This window comes from Phyllostomus hastatus, unplaced genomic scaffold, assembly GCF_019186645.2.
Source record: "Phyllostomus hastatus isolate PE091 unplaced genomic scaffold, TTU_PhHast_1.1 phas_contig_209, whole genome shotgun sequence".
NCBI lineage: Eukaryota > Metazoa > Chordata > Mammalia > Chiroptera > Phyllostomidae > Phyllostomus > Phyllostomus hastatus.
The window spans coordinates 12288584-12306681 of NW_025333735.1; the positions used below are offsets into that span (position 1 = coordinate 12288584).

Genomic DNA, 18098 nt, shown 5'->3' on the forward strand with positions numbered 1-18098 from the left:
TTATAGATTGTTTTCAGTTATTATCCTGAAACAGAAGAAAGGTTATGATCCTTACACATAGATTTTTTAAAAAAGGATATGTGTCAAGGAATTGGACCAATATAATTGGTTTCCATTAACTGATTTAGTTACTCATTCAACACACATTGGTTGTTTGCTGTGGTCATGGCTCCATTCTATACCTTATGAGAGGGACACAGGGGAGAATCCTATGTGAATCTAACGGAGTGATTAAGCATGGATGAAAGTTCTGGTGGGAGGTTGTGAGACGAGGACCCTAGGAAAGGGATAGATAAAGTTCTGTGGGAGCTACTGTGACATTGTTTCTGAGGCCTCTCATCTGAGTTTACAGATGAACCATGCCTACTTTCAGAACCTCAGTTTCCTGAATATAAAATGAGGGAATTGACTAGACCTTATGTGGTCATTTCCATGTAGGAATTTCTATAATCCAATGATTATCCACTTCAGGAAGTAGTCACAACATTTTATGTCATGGTGATAGATGTAATGGGAAGAAGATTGAACTCCTTCCTCAGCGTCCTCCATCTTGTAAGGGGTAGAATTAGAATTCGACCTCAAGCCTTCTGGCTTCAAATCCCATCCTTTTTTTATTTCATCAAATTTACTTTGGGCAAAAGGTGTTTGATATAGGTTTATTTGCCTTTAATTATGGGGAAATCATTACCTCTTAAGAATTAAGTTCTCTGACCACATATTTCCTAAATCTTGTTTCTCATCAATAATAAGCAGTTTTTAGTGATAGAAAGCTAAAAAGTTTAATTTTTCTTTATTTTTTCCTGATTATTGATGATGCTTTCAGATATTTTATTTGGAGAATTTATTTCAATTTAGATTTTATTAACTTCACTAAGAATCTTGCTGAGATTCAAAACCTTAGGTTTGGTTGGGTGGTTGGGTGATGAGTTTCTCCTTACAGCTGGAATCCGTGGGTCCTTGCAAACCTTTTCCAATGCACGATGAAAGAGGTATTTGGGTCACGGATGGAACTGCATTCCCTGTGAACTGTAACGTGGAGGCAGTCAAGCCACAGCAAGCTGTGATTTGTTTAACTTGCTTTCCCAGCACAAGTACTTGTGGCAGAAACTTTTACCTGTCTGTTGTTGCTAGAAGCCTGACTTGGTAGTGGAGGTTTGGTGTAGGCTTTCCTTGAACAGAATCAAGCTCTCTACAAATTGCAGATTTAGTGACCTCTGAGATGCAATGCACCTCTCCATCAGGCTTTTCATCTTTTCTAATAAAACTATGCTCATTCACCTAAGTCTCTTGATTCTGTTAAGCATAAAATGGTATAATCAGTTTTTCCAGATTGGTAGGTGAGTTGAAACTTGTCATTTGTGGTAATGTAAAGAGATATCTTGCATAAAATTTCTTGATTGAAATGCTACTGAATAATGTCCATGTATTTGCCAGCGTCCTTGTGTTCTTTTTGTTAGGGATAGGGAATGGTCGAATGTGTATATTTGAGCCCCTTTGGTCAAATATTGTGTACAAGATTACTTCCTGCATCAAAAGTATGTAAAGCACACTTCCGTATGTTGACTCATGTAATGACTCATCTTATTTGTCCCCTGGGATGTGTCTTGACATTTATCTTTTAAATCCAGTCAGTAGTGTGCTGGTAAACTTGCTTTTTGTTGTGTTTGCCAATTTCGGAGGTGCAACTACTCCCATGATGGCCAATTGTGAGCTAACAATGGCTTGAAAAATTCCAAAAAATTCTATTATCTCATGGGAGTCAGGATGAGCCAGTTCCAAAACACCACCGTTAGCGCTTTTGAAGTACATTTCTGTATGCTTTCTAATTGTTTTACGTATAAAAGCTTTCTCTCTAATCTAATTTTGAGGCTTTTATTAGTAAGGAACCTGCCATATTCTTGTATATACCTTCTTTTTTTTTCTTCTTCCCCAGACACGTCTGTATACATGCAAACATGCATGGTAACCTCTTTTATCAGTACTAAGGTGGTCAGTTTCACCTTTTAATATTACTAAAATCATTTGCAGCTGACAATCAATGGCATGCCATCGGGTAATTGGCAAAAATTTCTTCTCAGTATTTCATACAATTATTTGAAATTAATGAAATATGTTAAATGCCAAGTAAATGATATTTCACAAGAATATAATTACATACTATGGACTAATTTATGTTCTCACATATTAGATAAAGTAAGTTACCTCTGTACTCATGTCCTTATGAGAAAAATGTACTGTATTTTGCCATGTATAATGTGCACTTTTTTGCCCAAAGTTTTGAGGGAAAAATAAAGATGTGCATTATAATGGGTATAATAATCCCATGTATAATGCACACAAAATGTGGGAACACATTATACATGAGAAAATACGGTAAATTGCTTGAAATGCTTCTCATGTACCTCTATTTCATTTGTTTCAGTCGTCACATTTGACACACCAAAATTAGAACAGCAAGGTAGGCTCCAAATTGTTTTGTACACCTGGGTGTGGTTTTAAAATTGTGTTTCTGTCCTGGCCAGTGTGGTTCAGTGGACTGAGTTCCAGCCTGTGAACCAAAGGGTGGCTGGTTCGATTCCTGGTCAGGGCACATGTCTGGGTTGCAGACCAGGTCCCCAGTGAGGGTGCATGCAAGAGGCAACCCACATTGATGTTTCTCTCCCTCTCTCTCTCTCTCTACCCCTCTGTCCAAAAGTAAATAAATAAAATCTTTAAAAAATAAAAATATAACTGTCTTTCTCTGTCTGGGAAGTGTCTTTTTGGAAAGTGGGGGTCACTGGCATGATTGAGCGCTAGATGATATATGTTACAGCCCACTAGCCATTGCACTCAGTGCCCAGTGTTTCTGCTCCCTGGCATCTGGCACATAAGAAAAACATTAGTGAAGACAAAACAGTGGCCCCTCAAAGATGTCCATGTTGTGATCCTCAGAACATGTGATTGTGTTACTTTACATAGCAAGGTGCATAAATTGCAGATGCAAATTAACCTGGCACATCAGCTGACCTTAAAATAAGATTATCTTGGATTAGTCAGGATGGGCCCAAGTAATCACAATGGTCCCTAAATGAGGAAGAAGGAGGCAGAAGAGCCAGAGCCAGGGAGAGGGCATCCTGAGAAAGACGACCTGCCATTGCTGGCTTTGGCATGGGAGAGGGCCAGGAGCCAAGGCCGGTGGGCAGCCTCTGGAGTGTGAGAAGGGAAAGCGAGGACTTCTTTCTTAGAGCCCCATCAGGATGCAGCCCTGTTGCCACCTTGATTTTAGCCCAGTGAGCCCCATCTGGACTTCCTGTCCTCCAGAACCGTGGGGTAATAAATTTTTGTTCGCTGCTGCTAACATGTGATGCTTTCATACAGCAGCAGTAAATAGTAAACTACACAAACTTTATTAATTGAAATTGGCTAAGTCACAATTTGAGCTAAATAAAACTGGTTATATCAACAATTATTTTTAATATTCTCTCTGAACAAGTTTGCTAGGAAAATTTGTAGAGTAGAGCAGATTGCAGAAAAGTATATATGTTTAAGAGTAAGAACTAAGGATTTTCAGTACATTGTTTTTATGCTAATGTTATGGCTAATTAGAAATGGAAGTTAGATATTTGTTAGTTTTTGTCTGTAAGAAACCTCATTTAAAGTTTATCTATATCTGGCTGGCGTAGCTCAGTGGATTGAGCGCGGGCTGGGAACCAAAGTGTCCCAGGTTCGATTCCCAGCCAGGGTACATTCCTGGGTTGCAGGCTATAACCCCCAGCAACCACACATTGATGTCTCTCTCTCTCTCTCTCTCTCTCTCTCTCTCTCTCTCTCTCTCTCTCTCTCTCTCTCTTCCCTCCCTAAAAATAAATAAAATCTTTAAAAAAATAAAGTTTATCTATAAATATATCTATCTTTATACTAAGTAGCATGACATTTCTCTAAGAATATTTTATGATTCATATTTTTCCATCATTATGAATTTCTTATATATTTTGTATATAAATTCTTTATCAAATATATGGTTTGCAAAGGGACTTTTAAAGGTGATTCTAGTGATGGCTTAGGAAGAAAAGGGAGTGAAGAGAAAGCTCCCTCTTTGGAGAGAATACACAAATAATCATGTGCAGAATGTTTTGGACAGATAGAACAATCGAGGCAGGGGCAGTTCGGTCTCTTGCTCCCAGTAACAGATGCAGTGGTGGTGGAGACAGGATTGAGGTAGAGCTGGAGTGTTAACCTCTGCACCCTTGCCCTCCACAAGGGCAGGCAGTGTGCGGACAGGTGGTGCTGGAAGAGGAGGTTGGGGTTCAAGATGGCGGCAAGCCGGAAGAATTCCTCTGACCTACCGTACCTTACCTTAGGTTTTCCTAGGACTGACTTAACATTAAAGAATAATCTTGTGTTTGGAGCTTTTCCATTTGAGGAAGACAGAAGATCTGTAATAGACATAATGCACATTGCGGGGACATAGAAGAAAACAAGGAAAAGTTTGTACGTGGAAGTTCTCTGTGATGCGCAGAATGGGATAGGGACATTGCACTCCTTTCCCAGCTTAGGGCCAAGTTCTGACATCGGGACACTCAGACACTCTCAGGAGCTATTTAGGAATGGATTGTCCCATAACACAAGAAGAAATCAATCACACACACCCTTTTTCTGTGCAGGCATACCTCTCCACTAGACTGGGAACTCTTCGGTGAAGGGTCTGTGCCATCTCTGTGTCCTTATAGAGTGCTGTGAAAATAGTACTTAGTGCACAGAGGGGATTAATATTTCAGTGCCTCTCCTTTTAGTTGGGGTTTTTATGGGGTAGACACCCTCTCTGTGGGGGCAGATGGAGGGTTTGATAGAAATCGTTGACTGCCTTACTTCAGAGCCCCATTTCTATATTCAACATGGTGGGAGGCAGGGTTACGAGGACTGAGTGCTGAGAGGCTGCAGCTGGGAAGGATGCCCCCCTAGTGACTCAGCAGCCACAGCCCAAATCCTCCAGCACCACAGGGGTGGGGGCTGTGCATTTGTTTCCTGGAGGACTTTTCTCCAGGCATTGGGCCAGAAAGTGGGTCATTCTCCATCCAGTGAACAGTGGGTGAGTAAATAGCCTCATCCATCTCATTAAGAAGCCAGAGAGTTAGACTGCTCTGGCCAATTAGTTGTGGGACTTGGTGTGATCAACATGGCCTTTGAGTGACATGATCACAGTGGTCCGATGCACGCAGTGATCCTATGGATGGCAGCAGGAGAGGGTGGTGGGACTGAGGCAGTGTGACCAGCAAGTTCAGCTTTGACGACAGATTCAAAGTGACTTATAGAGGTAGTGGAGTGCCCAAGATGCAACTCAGTCACCAAGCCCAGGGCAAGGTGTCCTCATCTGGCCCAGGGTTAAATCAAGTGCAATTAAGATAAGGGTAGAGGGCGGGAGGAAGAAGAACAGTGGCAGGGAATAGAGAGGACAAAGGCAGAAACACCAGAAAAGCTCTAAGTTTGTGACTGGGTCAGGAAAGCTCTCATAACTGAACAAATGCAAGGGAGGCGACAAACCCATGCCCAGTGATGTGAAGAGGAGCAACTGGAAAGGATCAGATGGACCCCGGTGTAACTCAGACACAGGAGCATCCTGGTCTCCTGGGGAAGGAGCGTTGATGGTCAGAACAGGCGTGGCGTTAATGTGGATACGGTGGAAATGTTATACTGACTACCCTCTCAGTGTGTTCTGGCTGCTATGAGAGAATACCATGCACTGTGTGGCTTAACAACAGAAATCCACTCCTCAGAGTTCTGGTGTCTGGTAAATTCAAGGTTAAAATGTCAGAAGATTCTATGTCTGGAGAGGACCCACTCCCTGCTCTACAGAGAGCCATTTTCTTGTTGGCCATTTCACATGGGGGCAGGAATGAGGGAGCTCTGTGGGGTCTCTCTTATAAGAGCACTAATCCCAATCATGGAGGCTCCACCCACCCTCACGACCTCATCACCTCCCAAAGACTCCACCTCCTGATACCATCACACTGGGGGTTTCAACATACAAGTTTTTCAGGGGAAACAAACATTTAGTCCATAACAACTGTTTTACTAAGTCTGTATATAATTTATTCTAGTACAATTTCTTGTTATCAAACACTCCATTAATCTAAAGTTTCAGTTACAAATAATTCAGGCATTGTCTGATAAAGAAATGATGCCCAGATCGATCCATCTAGTTATTATTCCTCAAGTTGTGTGATGACCATCTTGGAAGGAGTCGCTTCACTGATGGCATCCCAGTCATTTGGGATGATTGGACCCTCAATCATTTCGAAATAGGGATAGGTATGAAAGCAGGTGCATACAAAGGTTTCGACTGAACTGAATCCTTTGGACCTTTAAGTAAGAGAGCAGGGGCATTGCACACACATGTTCGTTTAGTAGGAGCTGAGAGAGCAGACTTAAAATGAGGTGGGTGTCAAAGCTGGCTAAGCATTAAAATCTAAATATTAAAAATGTTACAAAGTATGGATTAAAAGAAAGACATATTTTATCAGTTAATAGGGAAATCGAGGCCCATATAATCCCATGTTTTTCACCCGACTTCATTTAATCAGGTTTTAGCACTGACAGCTATTCCAACACCATTCTTAAAAAAAAGAACAAAAACCACCCCCAAAACCCCTTGAGCCTGAAAAGCAGACAAAAGACTATGTATGCTATCACTCTAATGATTTATCTTAAGAATCTGTGAACTGTGGAATCATGATTGTTAGGTCTGAGAGACACCTGCTCACCTTTCTGAAATGAGTTGCTGAGAAGATATTCTGAGATTCAGAAAGGGTAAGGGATACAATGTTGACCTTTTGGAGACAGGAAACCTTTGATGAACTATAGGACACCAAGACAGTTCATTTAAAAGATAGTTTCAAAGCATTATCGGGGCTAGTTTCATATGTGCATTACTGAAGCCCTTGGGTTGTCTTTTTACATAAACCCAGCGAAATAATGGTTTCCAAACTTGTTCATATGTCTGCAATCCTCACGTGGCACCCTGACTTCTGGGCTTTGTAACTGTCTTTCAGTCTCTTTTGTGCACAAAATTAAAATTTCCTTACCATTTGACAGCATGAAACTTTCCTGAGAGGGGCGTTAAAGAGAGAAGAGATAGGAAAAGGTCGCAATTCCATCTCTGTGTAATTAGCCAGCACAAACAGCTCAGAGCTGCTAATGGCATTTACTCGATTGTCTGTATGAGTCCCTCCCTGTTCTAGTCTTTGAATAAGTTAAGGAACAGCTGCATAAAAAATGTACAGATTGTAAATCATTGTTACAGGTAACAGGATATGTATTTCTTTAAAGATAGCTTTCCATTAGGGCTGTGTTCAGGCTTGCGTGCTCTCATTCTCTGCCTGTCTCTGTCTCTGTATATACATATATTCATGTTTATATATGTATGCATATGAACATACATATTTGCATGCACACATGCATATATGTGTATGTACTTTTGTCAAGTAATACTATGTAATAAAGTATAGGTTAAAACAGAAAAATAGCATCAAACTTTTATTTACAGTCTTAGATTGACCATCTACCAAGGTATGGTTTGTAATCCAGGAACCGGTTTGTCCCCTATTAACTCTTAAAATAAAAGACCCTAAAAATCCAAAGTCATCAATGATTTTTTCTGGTTCTGAATGAGAAATTTCTAGATACATGTAAGGAAGCTAAAACTTCTAAACTGCTGAGCTTAAACTTAGAGAGAAATTTATACCAGTGGGAATGAGTCCCAAACAACATTGTGCCTTCATTTACTGAACACATCATGATTTAGGTACACAGTACATAACATCAGTAGGGATGCCAAGAATAATGCACCACCCAACCCTGAAATGCAGTCTCAGAAGCGACTGAGAAATAAACAATAACATATTGTGTGATGTGTAATGCAACTCAAGGGCATAGGGGAGTGGAGTGGAAGGTACCGGAGCACACCCAGAGTGTGTCAGGAGATGTTTTCTGGGAGGAGGGATGCTTGTGCATCACAGGCATTGGCGGCTGGCCAGCAGGTGAGGGATAGTTCTTGGCAGTGGAGGGACTGTGCGCTGTGTCCTGAAGACATGAATGAACATGCTGAGGACGTTCAGGCAAGCTTGAGTTAGCGTGTAGGGTGTAACAGGAGAATGAAATGTCCCCTGAAGGACCCCCACCTTTTCCATCAGGCCTCCTCCATGAAGACAATCCTGACAGCTGGTGCTCTTCTGTTCTACACCCCCAGGACTTTTTACACATTTCTATTGTTGGATTTTTTTACACTAATTTAATTGTTCATATCTGATTTTCATACTTGGCTTCAGGATAAACAATGTCAGGACTATCTCCCAGTTCTTATCATGAGACCTAGAAAACAGTAGATGCTCAACAGTACCTGTTTATTAAGCATGCGCATGAATGGCTGGCTGGCTGAATAAGGTTATGGGCAGTGTGGGGAGGAGAGAGTCAAGAGTTGCCTTGGTTATCGAGAGCACTTCATAAAACCTTAATGGTTTCATTTTTCTGTTTCAGATTACTTGCAGCATATAACAGTCTTACCGACAAACACCTGGCTGGATATTTTAACAATACAAGGATAAGGCGGCATCTCCTAAGATCAGGGCTGGTAAGATTGGTTTCCTTTCTGCCTGCCCTTTGTTTCACTAAGTCCAATAATTCTCTCCCTTTTCTCGTTTTCTCTTTGAACTAATTAGTGGCATCTCCCCCCACCTCCATTTCAGAAAAACTGCTTCCTTTCCAAAGCTCCGATTTATCCTTTTGAGGCTGTGTTTTACAAGACAGGAAAGGAGGGCACAGTGACTACTAAGGCAACTTATAAATTATTGAGGAAAAACCCTGAGTTTCCAACATCATATTTCACTTCTTTGTCCATTCATTCATTTATTCAATATAGTTACTGAACAGAATTTATGGACCAAAAATATTAAGGATTAAGGATAGAAAGGACTTTACTGTCTTTAGGAAAACATATATATTGTTTTTAATAATCACAGAATCGGTGTGTAAGACATAAACAGTTCAAAATTTCTCTTTGGATTTTTAAAAGGTTTCGTTTTCTGGGATGGTTTATTGACACGTTAATGTATTTTGCTGGCTCCAAACTATCATTTCCATAAAATTTCTATTCCTTTAAATGTAATGTGAAAACCTTTTAAAAACACTACAGCTTTCCATTGAAAGAAATGGGGGTAGTTATAGAAAGTGTGACTAAAAGGTTTTGCTGTTTACCTTCTTAAAACAGCCGGTTTTCCTTAACTCTTGTTGCTATGGTGTTGAAAGGATATGCACTGCGTTTCTAATTGTTTATGAGCTTGGCACTCTGGCTGGGTAGGTCTCACAGCGGCTAGCTTTCTGTCTCCTATGGCTTTGTTACCAGGCAGACCTGGCTGAAAGTTGGCTCTGTCATTTACAAGACATAGATCCTTGAGCAAATCATTCAACTGTCTGAGCTCTAACTTTCTCAATTGCAAAATAAAGATAATTATCCCCAGCCCTCCTATTGTTGTGACAATTAGAAATCTTTAATAAATGGTTGTTGTAATTACTGTGGTTACGATTAACATTACTTCTTTGGATAACAAAATATGAGCTTCATGTATAAATAGGAAGAACTTTGCATTTACTTAGCAACACCATTAACAAACACTTAATTGAGCATTGGTTATGTACATGGCAACTCAAATGAGGAAGATACAGCTCTTTCTCTAGAGTAGTCTTTCTGTTATACTCCCTGAATCAGCAATGTTCAGCATCACCTGGGAACTTATTAGAAAAAGCAAATTTTAAAGCCCCACCCCAGACCTGTTGAGTCAGAAACTATGGGGTGAGGCTAATCAATTCATTTTAGTTTTTTAAATTTTATTAAAAAATATTGGGGGTAACATGGGATAATAAGGTTATATAGGTTTCAAATGTATATTTCTACGATACATTATCCATATATTGCATTGTGTGTCTGCATGCAAAGTCAAATCATCTTTCATCACCATATATTTGGCCCCTTTACCCTTTACTACCCATCCCCCTGCCCTCTGGTAACCACCGCACTGTTGTCTATGAGTGTCAGTTTTATGTCCCACATACGAATGAAATCATATGGCTTTTTGTGATTGACTTGTTTTGTTTAGTGTAACATTCTCAAGTTCTATCCATGTTGTCGCAAATGGCAGTATTTCATTTTTCCTTAGGGCTAGTGAAGTTGGGCATCTTTTCATATGTCTGTGGGGAATTAGTATGTCTTCTTGGGAGAAGTGTCTGTTCTGGTCCTCTGCCTATTTTTTAATGGGGTTGTGTGTTTGCTTTGTTTGCTTGGTGTTAAGTTTACGAGTTCTTATTGGAGCGGTTTGCAAATATCCTTTCTCATTTGGTTGGTTGGTTGGTTGCTTTTTTTTTTTGTCTGTTTCTTTTGCTGAGCAGAAGCACTTTATTTGATATAGTCTCATTTAGTTTTGCTCTTACTTCCCTGGTCATTGGGGTCAAATTCATAAAAATCTTCTCTAAGATTGAGGTTCATGAGTTTAGTACCTATGTTTTCTGCTATGTAATTTATTTTTTCATGTCCTATCATTAGGTCGTAATCCATTTTGAATTAATTTTTGTACAGGGGGACAAGGTGTAGTCTAATTTCATTCTTTTGCATGTGGCTTTCCAATTCTTACTGAAGAGGCATTCTTTTCTCCACTGTATGTTTTTGTCTCCTTTACAAACTCAGGCCTTACTCCCTCCCATTTCATGTTCTAATTCGTTGTCACGAATTATCCCTGTTTGTGTTGTAAGTTTGTTGGTGATCTTACTTGTAGTTTTGTGGCCTTTTGTTCTTTGTTTCAGGTAGAATAAGCCCCTTGAGTATTTTCTACAATAGAAGTTTTCTGGCGATAAATTCCCTCAGCTTCTGTATGTTTGAAAACACCTTAATTTTTTCTTTATGTCTAAAGAATAACTTTTCTGGATATATTGTTCTTAGCTGGTAATTTCTCTCTTTTATTAGTTTAAATATTTGATTCTACTCTATTCTGACGTGTAGAGTTTCTGCTGAGAAGTCTGATGATAACCTGGTGGGCGTCTGTTGATAGGTGACTTTCTTCTTTTCCACGGCTGCCTTGAGAGTTCTTTGTCATTAATTTTCGTTTTAATAGAGTGTGCCTTCAAGAGGTCCATTTTGGATTGAGGTAATTAGGTGTTCCGTTTGCCTCTTGGATTTGAGGATCTAGTTCTTTCTGTAGTTTGGGAAGTTCTCTTCAACTCTTTGTTTGAATAGGCTCTCCATTCCTTCCTCCCTCTCTTCTTCTCCTAGTATGCCTATTGCTCTGATATTGCACTTTCTGATAGAGCCAGTTAGTTCTTGTCCAGTTCTTTCTGCTCAAGTCTCTCTTTTTCCCTGTGTCACTTCTAGATTTCTACTTTGATATCACTTATTCTTTCCACCATCTGGTCAGCTCTATTTCCTATGCTTGCTAATTCATTCTTGACATCTTTTATTGAGTTTTTCATCTCCAGAATTTCTATTTGGTTCTTTTCAAAGTTTCACTGTCTTTGTAAAGTACTCATTTTGTTCATGGACTAGGTTTCTGAGTTTATTAAACTGCTTATCTATGGTTTTTTGTATCTTGTTAAGTTATTTCATAACTGTATTTTTGAATTCTCTGTCATTTAAATCAGGTATTTCTGTGTCTTTGTTAATTTTCTGGAGATTTTTCATTTTTCTGAACTGCATCATTCATTACATCAGTTACTCATGGTATTCAATGGGTTCCTTCTCTCTCTAGGCATCTCTTTATGCATGGCACTTCTCAAGTAGGTTGATAAGAAGTCTTTATATTGTTTTCCAGTATATGGTGCTGAATCACAAGTTTGACTTTTTTTTAAACCCTCTTGTACCTTCCTGGCTTTCTTAGACCTCTGTGAGGTGGTAGAAAATGGCCTGTGTAACCTAAGAAGGTGAGTGCCTCTTCTGCTCCCCTGTGATCCAGTCTCAGGGGAAAGTGGTGGCCGATGGGGCTCCAAATTGATGAGATTTCAGTGCTTTGCCCCTGAAGTTCCCCTGGTCACTATTGCTGGGAGGACAAGTTGCCCCAGCTCACCCCACACCCACACATTGAGCCTGCATTGCTGGAAGCATCTGGTTGCAGAGGTACATGTATCTTTACAAATAACTGTTTTCAATTTTGGGGGGTAGATACCCATTAGAGGGGTTCTTGGGCCATATGGTAATACCATTTTTAATTTTTTGAGAAGTGTCCATACTGTTTTTCCATAGTGTCTGTATCAAATTAAAACGGCATATTACCTAAAGCAATATACTGATTTAATGTAATCCCCATTGAAATCCCAACCTGTTTTTACAATTTGCCTTCTATGTGATTCTGATGCAGTCTCAAGTTTCAGAACTTTGCCCTATAGGAACATCTAGTTTAGTTGGAGAGATCAGACAACTGTTAGGCTGGTTTTTCCAACTCAAGGAAAAACAATACCCTTATATATAAAGATACAAAAAAATGTGCCCATAGGGAAGATGAAAAGAAAAGGAAAATAAGTACAGTTGACCCTTAAATAACACAGACAGGTTTGAACTGCCTGGGTCCACTCATATGTGGGTTTTTTCCTGATAAATACATGGATTGCTTTTGATATGCACATGCTGAAGGCCAATGGTATGCATTGATTTATGCCATTTTATATAGGGGACTCGAGCATCCTCAGGCATGGGTTTTTGTATCATCAGGCATCCTGGTACTGATTCCTCACAGATACTGAAGGACAACTAAGTGTTTGAGGATTCAAAAGTTATATGCAGATTTTTGACTATATGGGGGTGGCTACCCCCTAAACCCCATGTTGTTCACGGTCAACTGTAAATATAACACAGCAGCTACCATTCCTGGGACTTGCAGTGATGCCGGTTGAAACCAATCTGGATTACTTTATATTTGCAGCACTGCATAATCTAAAAAAAAATCTGAATCACAACACATTAAATTACATTCTGGGCTGGAGAGTGAAGGAAGAAGAAAAAGCAGTGTGAAAACAAAGTAATGAAGCCAATTATTTTAAAACAAACTGATGAGAGCCTCTGTAGCTTACATGTTTTGCCCTTCAAAGTCTATTTCCTGGGAATCATCAGTCCTGTGATCAGTGATCCTACTTATAGTTTCAAGGCGGCATCCCACCCCGTCCTCCAGAAAGCCTGCAAAACGAGAAATGAGAACACCTGGGTTCCATCCAGGGAAAATCGCTACTCTGATGAAAACCTTGTTTAAAACAACAAGTGCACCACCTGTGTGCATTTTCACAGTGATGGATATATAAGACTGCCTTTCTCTCTTTTTTTTTTGACTTATGAAATATTTATTAAAAGTGAAAGTTTAGCAACCATAGTAGCATACTCCTTTAGGCTTAGGAGACTCTGCCTCTCTCTCCCTTTTTAGTGAATAACAATACATTTTCTGCTTTGTATTTCTCTGTGTGCTTTATTTATGCATGACAGATCACAAGAAGTGGAAGAATACTTTCGGAAAAAGAATACAAACTAAATATCATGAAGAGGGATCACCAAAGATATATCCGGGAGTGCTTAGCCCAGGCTATTTTCCATAAGGTTCTTGATATGGAGGTACAAACATTTACTGTTTTCTTTGTAACTCATATTTTCTAATATGATAATTAATAATACTTCTGTATCCAGAGGCAGGCAGGGGTATTCTTCCTGTATTTCATTTAAAAAGAGTGGAAGAAGGTGGCCTGAGAAATGCTCTATCTCTCTCTCGGTAACAAGGAGGCAGCAGACTAAAGTAAGCTTTTCTCCTTTTCAGTTTGAGAAAAATATGGACACCATTATATATTTTGTGATATTTAATTTAACAAATGTAGATTTTAATCCATAATGGCTACTCTAAAACATAGCAGTCCTCACCATCTGTACCTCAATTTCCATTTGCTAAAAAAAGTGACATCTGTTTAAATATCAGTAATTCCACTGCCATGAATTATTTCAGATTTGTTATTCTTTTAAGGCTCTGAAGCTCAGCCGTATGCTAAATTGCAAGGAGTAGGCATTGAAACATCTGCTGTCCCTCCTCCTTGAGGCCACATTGGTCAGCATGGATTTACTATCCAAGAATCAACAACTTTTTAAAAATCTGACATGGCATTTTTAGTAGGATATCTAGCTAGCTTGATAAATTATTTTAGCCTTGCTCCATGAAATTTGTAGTTTCAAGCATCAACACCATTTTAATCTCTGTGAAAAAGCATGCCACTTCTTGGCTTGAACATACAGCAATAAATCAGAAAACTTGGCTCTTAACACCATTGACCCGTGGGTGCAGTAAACACTTATAAACAACTGTAGAATCATCAGTAAACCAACGCTAAGTTTAGTGCCACTGAAAATTATGCTACCTTTATATTGAGCAAGTGTTGTATCCTCTCAAGGTGTATATGACCTGTTAATTTAGGAATTCATTTTGTGCTTATATGAGTTACATAGACTCATTATTAGTGACCCCCAAATTCACTTGCTTAGAAAAGTATTAGTTGTAATTCTATAACTAAGGTTAAAAAAATAGTACAATGTAAAATTAGTTTATACTTAGTTTCAAACTTATTCAGCAGGCACCGAGTTCTCTATTAGCCTAGATCCTTGAAGTTTGGTTTTCCAAACTTTCATTCATATAACTCACACATTATAATGGCTAAATATGCTATTATTTAAGCATCTTCATGTATTCTTAAAGTTTGGAATAAATGTCATAGATAAGTGGTGAAATGTAATATATAATATGTAATTATAATATATACATTAATTAACAAATAGAATATTTCTAAATTGCCACATTCACCTCACATTTAGTTTAGGATGATGCTGTTTACTAATGTAGTTATACTAATATTCATGAATTCATTCATACAACAGACATTAACTGCAGGCTTACTGTGTACCATTATAAGGCTGTGTGATGTATGACTGTGAGATATAATTTTAAGAAAATACTGTAGAAAGCGATCAAATGATAGAAGAAAGGAGCAAACAGACTGAGTTCAAATAGGAGGGATTGGCGCCTTGCCTCTGTGAGAGTCAGCACAAGCCACACAGAGGTTCTGCTCTTTGAACTGGACCTTGGAAACTGAGTGAGACACCACACAAAAACATGAGAGGCATTTCAGAGGACATAGTGGGTGGAAAGGGAAGCTCCCTGAGGCCAGACAGCACAGTGGGGTGGTTAAAAGAGTGGCAGGAAGGGGCGCTTTCCATGAAGTCGGTGCCGGTTTCTGGAGGGCCTTCAAATGCAAAGTAGGTCTGGGGCATAGGCGATGAGGTGATGAAACACTGTTTAGCAGGAAAGTGAAACAAATGAGCAGAGCTGTTTTAGAAAGATGATGTTGCTGAAAATGTGGAAGATGGATTAATGAGCTGGAAAAGATTGGAGGTGGGAGGTCAATTAGGAAGCTGTTGCCAAAGGGCGTCGTCGGCTGGCAGCGGGAGAGGAAGCACTAGGGAGACGCAGCTGTCCACAGAGACAGGGGGAGGGAGAGACACTGACACTGACTGAGTGCGGAGGCTGAAGGAGAAGGAGCCCAGAGGAACTCGGAAGTCTCCAGCGTGGCGGGTGCTGAGTGCACTGCAGATCAGGAGCAACAACATAGGCTGGAAAAGAACCCGCAGGTGATGGGAAAATGTGCCTGATGGCATGGTGCCCTGGAAGCAGGAGGTTCTCGAGAGTGGCAGAGTGGTTGAGTAAGACGAGTACTGGGGCAAAAGCAATGAGGTTTGACCCGGAGCACAAGGACGTTGGTGGCCTTGGTAAAAATAGTTCCAGTGATGGGAAAGAGGAGGGTTGGTGGGAGTGGGTGACTGCGGTGAGTGAGGAATAAATAGAAGATGGAAGTTGGCTAATACTGACTCTCATAAAGCTTGGTGCTAAGTGGGTGAGAGAGCTGGAAAGGGCGAGAGAAGAAAGGGAGAGTGCTGGCTAGACAGGGAGGGATTGCGTCTGCAGGGTGCAGGGCAGCAGGAGTGGCTCAGGAGCAGAGGAAGAGTACTCTTTAAAACACCCTCAAGTGTGCCTGAATGATTTTAACCGGAGTTATAAGCAGATTATTTTTACATGATTTTTATTTTTCAATTATATGATAATACATTATAGAAAATTTGGAATACATAAGAAAGTATAAAAAAGGAAAAATGCCTCCTCTCAGAGACAACTGCTGTTTACATATTCATATTTGCTTTTAGTCTTCATTCATATTATACATTAATAAAAAGCATGCAGTATTTTGAGAGAAACATGGTTTTGTGAAGAAAAACCAAACTAACAAAAACAGATAGAAAGTTAATGTCAGAGAGAGCAAAGTTCAACCACTGATGAGATGTGTGACCTGGGGGTGAATTCATGGTCCTGTGCCTCAGTTTCTTCATTGTAAAATAAGATAGCTTAGCAGTTACAGTTGCTCAGGAGAGATGATGAACACAGAACATGTACCTAGCATGGGGACAGGCACACAACGTGAACTTGATGAATGAAAATTGCATTTCTGTGCAATTCTCTATCCTTTTTTCTGTATTTTCCATTTTTACTTTTTTAAAGATTTTATTTATTAATTTTTAGAGAGAAGGGAAGGGAAAGAGAAGGAGAGAAACATCAATGTGTGGTTTCCTCTCATGTCCTGCAACCCAGGCATGTGCCCTGACTGGGAATCGAACTGGTGACCCCTTGGTTCACAGGCCGGCACTCAATCCACTGAGCTACACCAGCCAGGGCTGTATTTTCCATTTTTTTAAAGCAAAATCTTCATGAACCTTATTTTAATTACTAATTCTATTCCATCATTTTCATTTTAATGATTATATTCTATTCAATTATATAGATGTACCCAAAATGTCACTATTCTTTTACGGTTTGTTGGGCTTCTAAATTTTTTGCTTTGAAGAGAACAACACTACCAACAACAAATACACGTTTTAGATAGCACTTTCATGCTTAACACATTTTTTATTAAAAAATCAGATTTCCTTGTAAATTTAGACATAAAATTTACTGGTTATAGGGTAGGGACACTTTTAACTGTCTGATACATGTTATATTGGCTTTCCAAAGAATTGTACCAATTTATATTCCCACTTGCACACTGAAGCAGGTGACTATTCTCCATTTCAATGACAGGAGGGGTAATTGAGAATACAGTTAGCTGGGAGGATTATTTTTCTCTAAACAATTTGTTGCTGTAATTGATATGAATCTCTCCTCCATTCTTTCTTGTATGCTTAGCGTTACCATCAGCTTGAAATTAAAAAGAAACTGGAGACCTTAGCTAAAAAGGAGCGAATTCAGAGATTTAAGGTAAGAAGCCACATAACTCTCTTTTACTTCATAATATTATTTTATGATTTTGAAAGCCAGTAGTGCTGTTATTGAAGTTCCTTGGCGCACTTTCCTTTGGGGTAACTCATAGCCGAGGTCAAGTGCTGGTTTCACGCTGCCTAAATCCTGGCCACCGCTATCACAGAGGATCATGACAGAAGAGGAGCTGCCCATGCAAAATAAGTTTGTAAGACATAAATCTTTCCAAGAAAATCTTGAAAACATTCTTCTCAAGTTTGGGATTTTGCTTTTGTATTCTCTTGACTGATATGTGATGGAGGCTGTAGGATTTTTTCTTAAGAAAGTAGAAGTGATGGTTATGTTCCCCAGCTGATGGAAAGCAGGGCATTCAAAGAATTATCCAATGGCACATTTTCGCATGTGTCCCCTGAGAATATGTGGTAGGTAAAATCTACCTTAGCAAACAAACAACAGCATAAGATTTAGGCATTTTGCATGAGGCATTTCAAACTTCCCTGTTTGTTTTTTAATTTTGTATTTGACATCCTTCTTTGAAGGGAACACATGAAATATATACATTTGAATCAAGACCAGATATTCTATTAGGCATGTCTGAAAGGTTTCAGTTTAGGTTAGCAGTTTTATTCAATTCCTTGAGCCATTCAAATGAACATGTTTTTCTTTATTTTCTGTGTCACACTACAAATGTGAGGCCTAAGACACATTTCACAAACTGATGAATATTTGTAAAGCTTCTGTAGTATAACTTGCCATATAAGA

At 39.4% G+C, this 18098-nt stretch overlaps 1 protein-coding gene across 3 annotated transcripts in view; it reads left to right on the forward strand.

Annotated features, from left to right (window-relative positions):
• The window catches only part of ERICH3 (glutamate rich 3), a 112902-nt gene that overhangs the window by 13588 nt on the left and 81216 nt on the right, over positions 1-18098 (forward strand). For 2 of the 3 annotated variants that reach the window (XM_045835585.1, XM_045835587.1), the window contains exons 2-4: positions 8512-8605; positions 13484-13609; positions 17265-17336. In XM_045835585.1, the coding sequence (XP_045691541.1) occupies positions 8512-8605; positions 13484-13609; positions 17265-17336 (292 nt within the window). Of the gene's footprint in view, positions 1-8511; positions 8606-13483; positions 13610-15526; positions 15662-17264; positions 17337-18098 lie in introns of those variants that run through there. The other variant, XM_045835586.1, reaches the window with a different exon arrangement.